The sequence below is a fragment of the Heteronotia binoei genome, chromosome 13, assembly GCF_032191835.1.
Source record: "Heteronotia binoei isolate CCM8104 ecotype False Entrance Well chromosome 13, APGP_CSIRO_Hbin_v1, whole genome shotgun sequence".
Lineage (NCBI taxonomy): Eukaryota > Metazoa > Chordata > Lepidosauria > Squamata > Gekkonidae > Heteronotia > Heteronotia binoei.
The window spans coordinates 7,552,228-7,565,956 of record NC_083235.1 but is presented as its reverse complement, the minus strand read 5'-3'; the positions used below and the strand labels follow the sequence as shown (position 1 = coordinate 7,565,956).

The following is a 13,729-nucleotide window of genomic DNA, read 5'->3' as shown; positions in this document are numbered from 1 at the left end:
CACTCCTCCACTTGCAGCTACTGGAATGGCCTTGGGTCAGCATAGCTCTGGCAGAGGTTGTCCTTGAAAGGGCAGCTGTTGTCAGGGCCCTCTCAGACCCACCCACTCACAGGGCGTCTGTTGTGGGGGAGGAAGGGGGAGGAAATTGTGAGCCGCTCTGAGACTCTGTCCTTGAAATGGCAGCTTCTGGAAGAGCTCTCTCAGCCCCACCCACCTCACAGGGCGTCTGTTGTGGGGGAGGAAGGGAAAGGAGATTGTAGGCCGCTCTGAGACTGTCCTTGAAATGGCAGCTTCTGGGAGAGTTCTCTCAGCCCCACCCACCTCACAGGGTGTCTGTTGTGGGGGAGGAAGGGAATGGAGATTGTAGGACGCTCTGATACTCTGTTCTTGAAAGGACAGCTTCTGGGGAGAGCTCTCTCAGCCCCACCCACCTCACAGGGTGTCTGTTGTGGGGGAGGAAGGGAAAGGAGATTGTGAGCCGCTCTGAGACTCTGTCCTTGAACGGGCAGCTTCTGGAAGAGCTCTCTCAGCCCCACCCACCTCACAGGGTGTCTGGTGCTTCCATCCAAGTATCGCCCCTGCTTAGCTCCCAGCTTCTCACAACCCCCAGCAAGAGGGCTTTGAGGCAAGTGAGAAGAAGAGGTGGTGTGCCATCACCTTCCTCTGCAGAGCCTTCCTTGGTGGTCTCCCATCCAAGTGCTGACCCTGCTTAGCTTCCAGCTTATGGAGACCCCAGCAAGGGGCTTTCGAGGCAAGTGAGAAGCAGAGGTGGTGTGCCATCGCCTTCCTCTGCAGAGCCTTCCTTGGAGGTCTTCCTTCCAACCCTGCTTAGCCTCTGAGATCTGACCAACTCTATACCATGCTGCATTCCTTCCCCATAAACTGCTTACATTTGGTCAATTCAGAAGTGCTACGCGTATTTCTTCAGTAATATGCATGACCGAGGCTTTTTTGGTAGCAGGAACTCCTTTGCCTGTTAGGCCCCACACTCCTGATGTAGCCAATTCTCAAAGAGCTAACAGGGCTCTTAGTACAAGGCCTACTGTAAGCTCCAGGAGGATGGGCTGTATTAGGGAGGTGTGGCCTAATATGCAAAGGAGTTCCTGCTGAGTTCCTGCTCACAAAAAAAGCCCTGTGTGTGACAGATTACAAATCTCTCATAACCATCATGTGTCTTGATCCTGGGTTTCCAGGGCACATCCATATGGCACAACAAGCCTACTGCGCATGCATATTTGGAAGTGATAATTGTGCTGAAAATGAAACTTAGCTAAAGAACCCATTGTTTCCAAAAGGGGCGGAAAGTTGGAAATTGTGACCGATTTTGCACTAGGCTTCCTCCGGGTGGTCTCCCATCCAAGTACCAGCTTATGGAGAGCCCTTTTGCTCCCGGCGCTTCTCTTGGGTTTTGCACAAGAAGAAGATGATGATATTGGATTTCTATCCCGCCCTCCACTCCGAAGAGTCTCAGAGCAGCTCACAATCTCCTTTCCCTTCCTCCCCAACAACAGACACCCTGTGAGGTAGATGAAGATATTGGATTTATCTCCCGCCCTCCACTCCAAAGAGTCTCAGAGTGGCTCACAATCTCCTTTCCCTTCCTTCCCCACAACAGGCACCCTGTGAGGTAGATGAAGATATTGGATTTATATCCCGCCTTCCACTCCGAAGAGTCTCAGAGCAGCTCACAATCTCTTTTCCCTTCCTTCCCCACAACAGGCACCCTGTGAGGTAGATGAAGATATTGGATTTATATCCCGCCCTCCACTCCGAAGAGTCTCAGAGGGGCTCACCTCTCCTTTCCCTTCCTCCCCCACAACAAACACCCTGTGGGGTAGATGAAGATATTGGATTTATATCCCACCTTCAACTCCAAAGAGTCTCAGAGCGACTCACAATCTCCTTTCCCTTCCTCCCCCACAACAGACACCCTGTGAGGTAGATGGAGATATTGGATTTCTATCCCGCCCTCCACTCTGAAGAGTCTCAGAGTGGCTCACAATCTCCTTTATCTCCCTCCCCCAAAACAGACACCCTGTGAGGTGGGTGGGGCTGAGAGGTCTCTCCCAGAAGCTGCCCTTTGAAGGACAACCTCTGCTAGAGCTATGGCTGACCCAAGGCCATGCTAGCAGCTGCAAGTGGAGGAGTGGGGAATCAAACCCGGTTCTCCCAGATAAGAGTCTGCACATTTCACCACTACACCAAACTGGCTCTCTAAGAAGAAGGAACTGGATTTATATCCCACCCTATACTCTCTGAATCTCTGAGTCTCAGAGCAGCTCACAATCTCCTTTACCATCCCCATCCCACAACAGACACCCTGTGAGGTGGGTGGGGCTGAGAGAGCTCTCCCAGAAGCCCCCCTTTCAAGGACAACTCTGCCAGAGCTATGGCTGACCCAAGGCCATTCCAGCAGCTGCAGGTGGAGGAGTGGGGCTGAGAGAGCACACTGAATCTGGACTTGCTCTTACCTTTTCATCTCGCACGTCGTCGGAGCTGGTGGAGGCTGGTTTCTCCATGGCCACCAAGCACAGCATCTGCAGGAGGTGGTTCTGCATTACATCCCTGCAAAGAGACGGGAAGAGTCCCTGTTGGACCACGCAGCAGGACTCAGTCGTCGATCACGGCAGCCCCTGGCATGAGCCCTGACGAGGAGGAGCTGGAAGGGTTAACAGACCTGGAAGAGTTGCCAGCCAGTTCCTCAGCTGAACAAACAGCAGCTGGCCCATCAATCACTCTCCAGGCACCAGTGTCAGCTGTTGACCATCAATCTCCTCCAAGCTCCCCTCATCCCATCTCAAGAGTTCGAAGCAGGCTCTGGAAAGAACTTTCAGAGCGAAGACATGAGGCACACTGAGGCTTCAGATCTCTCAGCCCTGAGTTCTAGCAGAGTCACTGCCACCCTGGGAGCAGGCTGATTGAGACTCCCGTATAGCTCCCACCCAGCACCTGGTAACCTTGTGGAAGCAACAAGTCTATTCTCTGGCTTGCATCCACGCTCCTTCCTGATTCCTGACCTGCTCGATTTCCTTGGCACCCTGACCTTTTGGCTTTTGGACACTGACTTCTGATTCCGGTTTGTGATTCTGCATTGGTGACTCGGCTCCTGCTTGACTTCCTGGACTTTGACCTTGGACTGGCTTTGGGTTCCTGCCTGCCTGCACCCGGAGAAGGTGACAGCCCCACGCAGTGTTGTGCCGACTCTGTTCCTTCGATCCAGGCCAGTGTTTTAGACCAGGGGTCCCCAACCGCTGGGCCGTGGTCTGCTAGCAACTGGGCCATGGACGTTGGAGCAAGGCAGAGTGGCCCCAGACCAAAGAGGCAGCACAGCCTTGCACGGAAGGCGGGCTTGGAGCGAGGCCGTGCTGCCTCTTTCATCCACCCAGGTCCCGGGCTGGCAGAAGGGGCAGCGCTGCTGTAACCTCAGCCTACCCCTCATTTATAGACCAATCAGCTGATTGGCAGGGGTCTTTAAACGGGAGGGGGAGGCAGAAACAGCCTCAGTCTCCCCTCCCCATTTAAAAACCCCTGTGGGGGGGAGGGATGTGATGTGGGCGGCAGGGGGGGGGGAGCCTGGGGTGGCAAAACCTCCAGTGCCGCCTCCCCCGCCAGTCTGTGGAAAAATCATCTTCCATAAAACTGGTCCCTGGTGCCAAAAAGGTTGGGGGCCACTGTTTTAGACCACCCTAGTTCACTCAGGAAATGATGGTTTCATCCGCAGGGACAACGTCACCCCTTCTGATTTTCCAGCTGCACACAATCCAAAAAAGCCGTCAACTCCAGAAACAGGAGATCGGTGAGACCCATCAAGGACCAGTCATCGTGGCCAAAGCTATTTTGCAGGAACTCTGTGGAGACCCAGCCCCACACACAGGGCTCATAGCCCCGGTAAAGCGTTCATGGTTTTCCCACACACAGAAGCACCCCCCCCCAGCAAGCAGCCAGGCTCCTCCCGCAAGCCGCCCCTCACCGGATAATGCCAAACTCATCGAAGTAGCCGCCACGACCCTCGGTGCCAAATGGCTCTTTGAAAGTCAGAATGACGCAGGCGACGTTGTCTCTGTTCCAGACGGGGCCGAAGATCCGGTTCCCAAACCTGCAGGGGAAGGAGAGGTCTGAGTCAGATGCTGCAGGGTGGGGGCACAAGAACTGCACAGCCCAAGGCTGGAGGGGCCAAACCTGCTCAATAGAAGAGCCACACGGAATAAACACCAGATGTTGAAGAGCCACAAGACAAGGGAGGGAGGGAGGGAGGGAGGGAGGGAGGAAGGAAGGAAGGAAGGAAGGAAGGAAGGAAGGAAGGAAGGAAGGAAGGAAGGAAGGAAGGAAGGAAGGAAGGAAGGAAGGAAGGAAGGAAGGAAGGAAGGAAGGAAGGAAGGAAGGAAGAACGAGAGAAAGAGAGAGAGAAAGAGAGAGAGAAAGAGAGAGAGAAAGAGAGAAAGGAAGGAAGGAAGGAAGGAAGGAAGGAAGGAAGGAAGGAAGGAAGGAAGGAAGGAAGGAAGGAAGGAAGGAAGGAAGGAAGGAAGGAAGGAAGGAAGGAAGGGAGGGAGGGAGGGAGGGAATGAGGGGGGGAGAGAGGAAGAAAAGAAGGGAGGGAGGAGGAAGGAAGGAAGGAAGGAAGGAAGGAAGGAAGGAAGGAAGGAAGGAAGGAAGGAGAAAGGGAGGGAGGGAGGAAATAAATGGGGAGGGAGGAAGAGGTGGAAAGAAAGCAATTTTAACTTTAAATGCCTTCTCCAAGCTGTTCTGATGGGGTAGCGGGGGCTTTGAGAGCCGGAGTTGCAGTTTGGCCACCTGTGGTCAAATGAAAGGGCACCCCTCCCCTTTTAAAAAATAACTAGTGTCCCACCCAACAATGTTCCAGCCAAGTCTACATCCTGCCCCACCCTCCATCAAAAGTCCGTTCTGCTGCCACGTCCCAAGTTCCCCATCGTACCTGAGCACCATCAGGTTCTGCACCATCTCTTTGCCCAGGTAGTGGTCGATGCGGTAGATCTGGTCTTCCCTGAACAGCGCCGAGATGTGATCCGACAGCCTGTTGGAACTCTCCAGGTCCTTGCCGAAGGGTTTCTCCACGATGATGCGATTCCAGCCGCTGGAGACAGATCAGGGAGGGGAACAAGCGTCCGTTTTTCAGTGGACGTTGCAATCGGGGCGGGGGGGGAGAGATGAGGCCAAGTGACCGACACCCTGCAACACTCCCACATGCGGGACTCTGAAAGTTAAACCAGGCTCAGCGGATTTCCTTAAGGCTCCCTTACAACATTTATACGGTTTCTCTGGGAACTTTCCAGAGCGTTGAAATCCCATTCTCTGATCGTTGTAAGCCTTGCTGACTTGCTAACCCCTGGCTTTTAACCCAAGCAGGTCTTGGGTCGCTGTGCCTCTATTTCCTTCCCTTTCTCCTTTTAATCCACTTTCTGCCTTCCCCAGGCACAGGGCCGGTGCGTGGGAGTAGGCAGTCGCCTAGGGCGCCACCTGGCGCCCCCTCCCTGACGCATAACTCTGGCTCCTGACCACCGTCGCCTTGTCCTCTCCCATCACCCAGCTGCCCTCAACAAAGCCAAGCCGCCACCCCCCCTCTCCCCGATGTGTGACTTAGCCTCCCGCCTTCATCCTGTCCTGCCACTCTCCTTCCTAACATGGCCGCCAAGCGCTTAACCTCACAATTTTTTTTTATAATGTCACTTTTTTTAAAAAAAAAAAATTAAAAATCAGTCAATTAAAAATGTGAAAAGTTTCACGTTTGGCGCACTTCAATTTCCCTATTTTTTAATAATTGGGGGGGGCACTAGGGGGTGATTCGCCTAGGGCGCCAGAAAGCCTAGCGCCAGCCCTGCCCAGGCACACAGCAGGGCCAAGTACTGCCAAGTTCTTTGGCACTAAAAGGTGCCAAAGGTGCAAAAGGTGACTCTGGGGTGACATTGCTTTCATGACGTTTTCATGGCAGACTTTTTATGGGGTGGTTTGCCATGGCCTTCCCCAGTCATCTACACTTCCCCCCCCCCCCCAGCAAGCTGGGTCCTCGGAAGGATGGAAGGCTGAGTCAACCTGGAGCCAGCTACCTGAACCCAGCTTCCGCCGGGGATCAAACTCAGGTCGTGAACAGAGAGTTCAGACCACAGTACTGCAGTACTGCAGCTTTACCAATGGCAAGAAAAGGCGGGATATAAAAATAAAGTTATTATTATTATTATTATTATTATTATTATTATTAAAGGATGTCCCCTGCAAAAGCACGAGGCATGACGTCTGGGGTGACGTCGCATCACAACGTTTTCATGGCAGACTTTTTACGGGGTGGTTTGCCATGGCCTTCCCCAGTCATCTGCACTTTCCCCCCAGCAAGCAGGGGACTCCTTTGACCGACCGCAGAAGGACGGAAGGCTGAGTCAGCCTTGGGCCGGCTACCTGAACCCAGCTTCCGCCAGGGATCGAACTTAGGTCGTGAACAGAGAGTTCAGACCCCAGTACTGCAGTACTGCTGCTTTACCAATGGCAAGGAAAGGAAAGGTTCCCTGTGCGAGCACCAGTTGTTTCCGACTCTGGGGTGACATTGCTTTCATGACGTTTTCATGGCAGACTTTTTACGGGGTGGTTTGCCATGGCCTTCCCCAGTCATCTACACTCCCCCCCCCCCCCAGCAAGCTGGGTCCTCGGAAGGATGGAAGGCTGAGTCAACCTGGAGCCAGCTACCTGAACCCAGCTTCCGCCGGGGATCAAACTCAGGTCGTGAACAGAGAGTTCAGACCACAGTACTGCAGTACTGCAGCTTTACCAATGGCAAGAAAAGGAAAGGAAAGGTCCCCTGTGCAAGCACCAGTCGTTTCCGACTCTGGGTTGACGTTGCTTTCGCGACGTTTTCATGGCAGACTTTTTACAGGGTGGTTTGCCATTGCCTTCCCCAGTTATCTACACTTTCCCCTCCAGCAAGCTGGGTCCTCATTTGACCGACCTCGGAAGGATGGAAGGCTGAGTCAACCTGGAGCCGGCTACCTGAACTCAGCTTCCGCTGGGATCGAACTCAGGTCGTGAGCAGGGAGCTCAGACTGCAGTACCGCAGCTTTACCAGTCTGCGCCATGGGGCTCCTGCTCACTGCCAGTTCTCAAAAATAACCCCACCCCTAGCAAGCCAAGCTCTTACACTGTACTCATGCAGCTATCCCGGATGTTCTGGGTGACGTCCTCGTAGACGCTAGGTGGCAAAGCCAGGTAGAAGAGCCGGTTGGCTTTCTCGCCGTTGTGCAGAGAGTTCAGGTGAGCGTTGAGCCGTTCAAAGGAGGCCCGGTCATCGTACTTTCCTTGGATATAGGAGTTGCGGGAAAAGAACTCCTCCAACTTCTCTTGTTCGTCGGGGGTGGCCTAGAACAGTTACACGCAGGGGTGTCAAGCTCATTTGTTACGAGGGCGGGATCTGACATAAATACCTTGTAATGTAATGCCAGGTAGCAGAGATATAAACTTTATAAAGGACAAAACCAGAATTAAATGCTTGTTTTTTAAAAAAAAAACTTAAAATAAAACATGGTTAAAACGTTAGCGCTCGTTGGTCTTAAAGGTGCTTTCTCTGTATCTCTCCCATGGGATCCAGGGAACTGGGCAAAGGAAGCTCTGGCTCTTTCTTTCCTTCCCCAGCGGACCAGGAGGGGAAGGAGCCTCAGCCAATAGAAGGAAGAGTGGCTTGGCTCAGTAGCTCTGCTGTGTGATTGAGAGAGCCTGGCTTTTGGCGGGGGAGGGCGCCTTTTGGCGGGGGAGGGCGGGATATAAGAATAAAATTTGCTTTGCTTTGCAAAGCAAGCTCTCCCTCCCCCCTTCCTCCCTAAGAGAGGAACGTCAGCCAACGGAGAAAATAAGAGGCTTTGCTCTGTGGCTCCTGTGCGATTGAGCAAGCCTGGCAAAGCAAACTGTGATGCAGAAGGAAGCAAGAGGGAGGGAGAAGGAAGCAGACAACAGCCAGTTGCTTGGGGACCTGATAGGAGCCCTCCAGGGACCTGATTCAGCCCCATGTTGACACCCCTGAGTTACGGCATTCTTACAGTAAGAAGGGCTACTTGTCTTCTACTATCCTCTAGACTTGAATGCAGGCCTCTCACTAAGACTGCAGTTGCTTTCTACCCCACCATCATCCAGGCAGAGAGAATCAGTCATGCTGTCAGCTTCTCATGGGCACACCATGAAATTAAGAAGCAGTAGGCTTAGAACAGGTAAAAGGAAGCCCTTCTTCACCCAAAGAGGAATGAACATGTGGGATTCCCTGCCGCAGGAAGTGGCGGCGGCTACAAGCACAGCTAGCTTCAGAAGGGGTTTGGATGAAGATATGGAACAGATGGCTATGAGCCACAAGGTTTAGATAAAACACTCTCTCTGGGGCAGTGATGCTCTACATTCTTGGTGCTTGGGGGGCAACAGTGGGAAGGCTTCTGGAGATCTGGCTCCACAGGTGGACCTCCTGATGGCCCTTGGGTTTTGGCAACTGTGTGACTGGATAGGTCATTGGCCTGATCCAACATGGGGCAGTGATGCTCTGTATTCTTGGTGCTTGGAAAAGCAAGCGTGGGACGGCTTTCTGAGGTTCTGGCCCCGCTGGTGGGCCTCCTCGGGTCACCTGGGTTTTACGGAATGTTGGACTGGATAGGCCTTTGGCCTGATCCAGCATGGCTTCTCTTATGTCTGGGGCAGTGGTGCTCTGTATTCTTGGTGCTTGGAAAGGTAAGAGAGGGAGGGCTTCTGAGGTTCTGGCCTCGCTGGTGGGCCTCCTGGGGTCATCTGGGTTGGACTGAACGGGCCATTGGCCTGATCCAGCATGGCTTCTCTTATGTTCTTGTTGGAGGATATACTTCAGCAAGCTTAAAAGCATGAGCAACATCTAGTGGACACGGTGAAGCGGTGCCGGGCTACGAGTGAATTCTTACCTTGAGGTATGGCTGGCTTTGCTTGCGGATGTCGGCCACGGTGAGCTTGGACCGGGCATAACCCACCACATACGTGTCGTCTGGAAGCAGCCCATCTCGGAACAGCCACCTGCACAGGAGATCAGAGAGGCTGCAATGTGAGAACAGGTAAACGAGAAGGCGAAGAAAGCTTGTGGATAGCAAAATGGGACTTACCAGGTGGTGGGATAGATCTTCTTCTTGGCTAGGTCTCCCTGGAAATGGAGCGGGGGGTGGGGAAGAGAAGAAACATTCCATCAGTGCTAGGGAAGGAAAAAAAGGTGTGCGAAGAAGAAGAGGAGGAGGAGAAAGAGGGGAGCAGGAAGAAAAAGAAGAGAAAAAAGAAGAAAAAGGAGAAGGAAAAGAAGAAGAGGAGAAGGAGGAGGAAGAGGGGAGCAGGAAGAAAAAGAAGAGAAAGAAGGAGAAAAAGGAGAAGAAAAAGAAGAGGAGGACTGCAGATTTATACCCTGCCCTCAGAGACTCAAAGCAGCTTACAAGAAGAAGAAAAAGAAAAAGAAGAGGAGGAAGAAAAAGAAGGAGAAGAAGGAGAAAAAGAAAAAGGAGAAAAAGAAGAGGAAGAAGAAGAGGAGGAGGAGGAAGAAAGGGAGGAGGAAGAAAAAAAAGAAGAGAAAGAAGGAGAAAAAGTTGAAGAAGAAGAAGAGGAGGAGGAGGACTGCAGATTTATACCCAGCCCTCAGAGAGGCTCACAATCTCCTTTATCTTCCTCCCCCACAACAGACACCCTGTGAGGTAGGTGGGGCTGAGAGGGCTCCCACAGCAGCTGCCCATTCTTAAGGACAACCTCTGCCAGAGCTATGGCTGACTCAAGGCCATTCCAGCAGCTGCAAGTGGAGGAGTGGGGACTCAAACCCGGTTCTCCCAGATAAGAGTCCACGCACTTCACCACTACACCAAACTGCCTCGGCTGGCGTTCAGATGACCCGAAAAAGAACTGTCCCTTTAGATAGATAGATAGATAGATAGATAGATAGATAGATAGATAGATAGATAGATAGATAGATAGATAGATAGATAGATAGATAGATAGATAGATAGTCATTGTTCTCAACAAAAAGAGAGCAACGAAATGAGGTGCTCTTCCACAAAACATACCAACACATCAAACACACATATTCATATTCATACCATTTAAATACATCTAAAACCATTAAAACCATTTAAATACATCTAAAACAGATAAACATTCATAAAACCATTTAAACCATTTAAACCATTTAAATATATCTAAAACAGATAATCCTTCATAACCCTGCATTTAGCCTAACCACAGCACTTGGATAGAAACTGTCCTTAAATCTGTTTGTCCTAGCCTTCAACACTCTATATCGTCTACCTGACGGTAAGATCTCAAATAGCAAATGGTCCAGATGTGAAGGGTCCCTTAGGATCATTTGTATCTTCCTTTTACATCCCATATTATACAGATCCACCAATGAGGGGAGAGAACATCCACAAATCTTTTGTGCTCTTCTCGTCACTCTTTGGAGCACCCTTCTCTCTGCTTCTGTGCAGCTCCCAAACCACACGCAGAGGCAATAAGATAAAATGCTCTCAATGGAACTACGATAAAAGGCAACCAGCAGACTCCCTGACAGTTGTAGTGATCTTAAGAGTCTTAAGTAGTATAGTCGTTGCTGGGCCTTTTTCTTTAGAGCTAAAGTATTTGCCCCCCTTGTTAGATCCTGTTTCATGGTAATTCCCAGAAACTTCCATTCTGTCACCTGTTCTACCATAACACCATCAATAAACAACGGCTGGATGTCCAAACTATTCTTCCTGTAATCCACTATAATTTCCTTCGTCTTATTTATATTAAGCTGAGTTAATTATTATATATTTAAGCTGAGTTAGTGTGATCCAGCTCACAGGTTTTTGGCCTCTAGTTCAAACATCTTTGTCTTAACTCAGGAAAAATGGCCCCAAAGCAAGCTAAGTTGTACAGTAGCTCACAACTTTAATGCATGTAGCTCAGAAAGCGGAATTTTTGCTCACAAGTCTTCACAGCTTAGAGGGAGTATTGGTCCTAATGTTCCTCTTTCCCCATGACCAGGCAGTCCCATGACAAGAGAGAGAGTTTGGTGTAGTGGTTAAGTGTGCGGACTCTTCTCTGGGAGAACGGGGTTTGATTCCCCACTCCTCCACTTGCACCTGCTGGCATGGCCTTGAGTCATCCATAGCTCTGGCAGAGGTTGTCCTTGGAAGGGCAGCTGCTGTGAGAGCCCTCTCAGCCCCACCCACCTCACAGGGTGTCTGTTGTGGGGGAGGAAGGGAAAGGAGATTGTGACCGCTCTGAGACTCTGTCCTTGAAAGGGCAGCTTCTGGGAGAGTCCTCTCAGCCCCCCCCCCCAGCTCACAGAGTGTCTGTTGTGGGGGAGGAAGGAAAAGCAGATTGTAGGCCGCTCTGAGACTCTGTCCTTGAAAGGGCAGCTTCTGGGAGAGCCCTCTCAGCCCCGCCCACCTCACAGGGTGTCTGTTGTGGGGGGGGAAGGGAAAGGAGATTGTAGGCTGCTCTGAGACTCTGTCCTTGAAAGGGCAGCTTCTGGGAGAGCTCTCTCAGCCCCACCCACCTCACAGGGTGTCTGTTGTGGGGGAGAAAGATAAAGGAGATTGTAAACCACTCTGAGACTCTGATTCAGATAGAAGGGCGAGGTATAAATCTGCCATTCTTCTTTTTTTTTCATCTGGATTACATTTAGAAGGACTCAGGAGAGAGAAAGAGGCCTTCCGTCAGAGTCTCAAACACATTATCCCAAGTTTAACATCATTATATGCAGACAACGACGGTACTCCAATCCAATCCAGTCCCACCTTTATTGGCATAACGAAAAGAGATACGCCGGGACTTGTCAACCAAACAACAATCAGGCATGTCTGTTCAAAGCATAAAAGGCTAAACTAAGGTTAAGATCACAATTAAACCCGCTTAGAATAATTTGCAACGATTCCAGCCAAGAATTTAGCAACAGCTTTTGTGATATCGATTATGTTGTACTTTAATAGGAAACGGCAATCAATCCTATTTCCTTGAACGCAGGACGGTACTTGAACGACTGAGCTACTCATTACAACCAGTGACATCAACCGCAATCAGGAACAAGATAACGGAAAGCCACATCCCCCGTTCAGTTCATTCCTCTTCCGTCACAAATATCCATCTCTGCTGCAACCGCATCACTACCTCATGATCGCCTGCTTCCCGGAGGTAATATTGGGGGGTTAACAGGAGCAGAGTACGAAGGGGAGCACGTCTAGCCCCCTCCTATTCATGCTCCCACAGTCTGCCAAATTTCACGTCCCTCTTTCCTCTCCCAATCTTTCATGAAACTTCTCTCCTCTCCTGTAATACTAGAAACTGAGGTCATCCACTGAAGCTGAAGGGTGGGATCAGGGTTTTCTTTTTTTGGAGCAGGAACTCCTTTGCATATTAGGTCACACACCCCTGATGTAGCCGATCCTAAGAACCAAAGAGAAGCCATGTTGGGTCAGGCCAATGGCCCATCCAGGCCAACACTCTGTGTCACACAGTGGCCAAAACCCCAGGTGCCATCAGGAGGTTCACCAGTGGGGCCAGGACACCAGACGTCCTCCCACTGTTGCCCCCCAAAAAATACAGAGCATCACTGTCCCAGACGTAAGAACATAAGAGAAGCCATGTTGGATCAGGCCAATGGCCCATCCAGTCCAACACTATGTGTCACACAGTGGCCAAAAAACCCCCCAAGTGCCATCTCCAGAAGCACTGGCACTGTTGACCGACCCCCCCCCCCCAAGCACCAGGAATACAGAGCATCACTGCCCCAGGCATAAGAACATATGAGAAGCCATGTTGGATCAGGCCAGTGGCCCATCCAGTCCAACACTCTGTGTCACACAGTGGCCAAAGGACAGCTTCTGGGAGAGCTTCTCAGCCCCACCCACCTCACAGGGTGTCTGTTGTGGGGGAGGAAGGGAAAGGAGATTGTATGCCACTCTGAGACTCTGTCCTTGAAAGGGCAGCTTCTGGGAGAGCTTCTCAGCCCCACCCACCTCACAGGGTGTCTGTTGTGGGGGAGGAAGGGAAAGGAGATTGTAAGCCGCTCTGAGACACTGATCAGAGAGAAGAGCGGGGTATAAATCTGTGGTTGTCTTCTTCTGATTCTTTTCTCATTGTGCCTGATCTGTCATCCTGCTCCCTAGAGGCCACTGGTTGGCTGCCATGGGGACAGAATGTTGGACCTGACAGACCTTTGGTCGGATCCAGCAGGGCTCTACTTAAGTTCTTAAGGTCTGCACATGCTTTGTGCACGCAGAGTTTCGGAGACCTTCGGGAAGAGGTGAGACTTATACCATCCCGAAGTTCCAGCAAAGTTCGGCTCCCTCTTTCGTGCAAGCGAGATCTATGCCCATTGGTTTGTTTGCTCTGGAGCAGGGCCCGGATTCCGTTGCCCAACCCCTCTGCCGCCCAGTGCCTTTCTTCTCACATCTCACGCCACCCTTGTGTCTGGCGGTGCTACTCTCCGGGTCTTTGTCCTTTCAAGGGGCACCAGGCGGGAGCTTTGCTTCCACCCAATGCTGTGCCTGACGGCAAACACGCCGAGTCATGCTGCGTTAACCAAGCTGGAAGCCGCGCCTTCGGGCTCTCGGCCTGGCGCCTCGCACCACCGGGGCGGATCGGCGCTCGGTTGCTAAGCGGCAGAACAGGCCAAAACAATCTGGAGGGGGGAGGGGGGGAAACCCTGCCTGGCCCTGTCGTGAGAGGAGTGACAGGGGCAGCTGAGGCCAAGTTGGAATTTCAAAGGAAG

General features: G+C 51.6%; 1 protein-coding gene across 1 annotated transcript in view; it reads right to left on the bottom strand.

The window, feature by feature from the left end:
• Window positions 1–13,729, bottom strand: part of G6PD (glucose-6-phosphate dehydrogenase) — a 64,639-nt gene that overhangs the window by 22,666 nt on the left and 28,244 nt on the right. The window contains exons 2-7 of the mRNA XM_060252739.1: window positions 9,105–9,142; window positions 8,910–9,018; window positions 7,142–7,359; window positions 4,934–5,092; window positions 3,971–4,096; window positions 2,472–2,565 (exon numbers count right to left, since the gene is read on the bottom strand). Of these exons, the coding sequence (XP_060108722.1) occupies window positions 2,472–2,565; window positions 3,971–4,096; window positions 4,934–5,092; window positions 7,142–7,359; window positions 8,910–9,018; window positions 9,105–9,142 (744 nt within the window). The remainder of the gene's footprint in view (window positions 1–2,471; window positions 2,566–3,970; window positions 4,097–4,933; window positions 5,093–7,141; window positions 7,360–8,909; window positions 9,019–9,104; window positions 9,143–13,729) is intronic.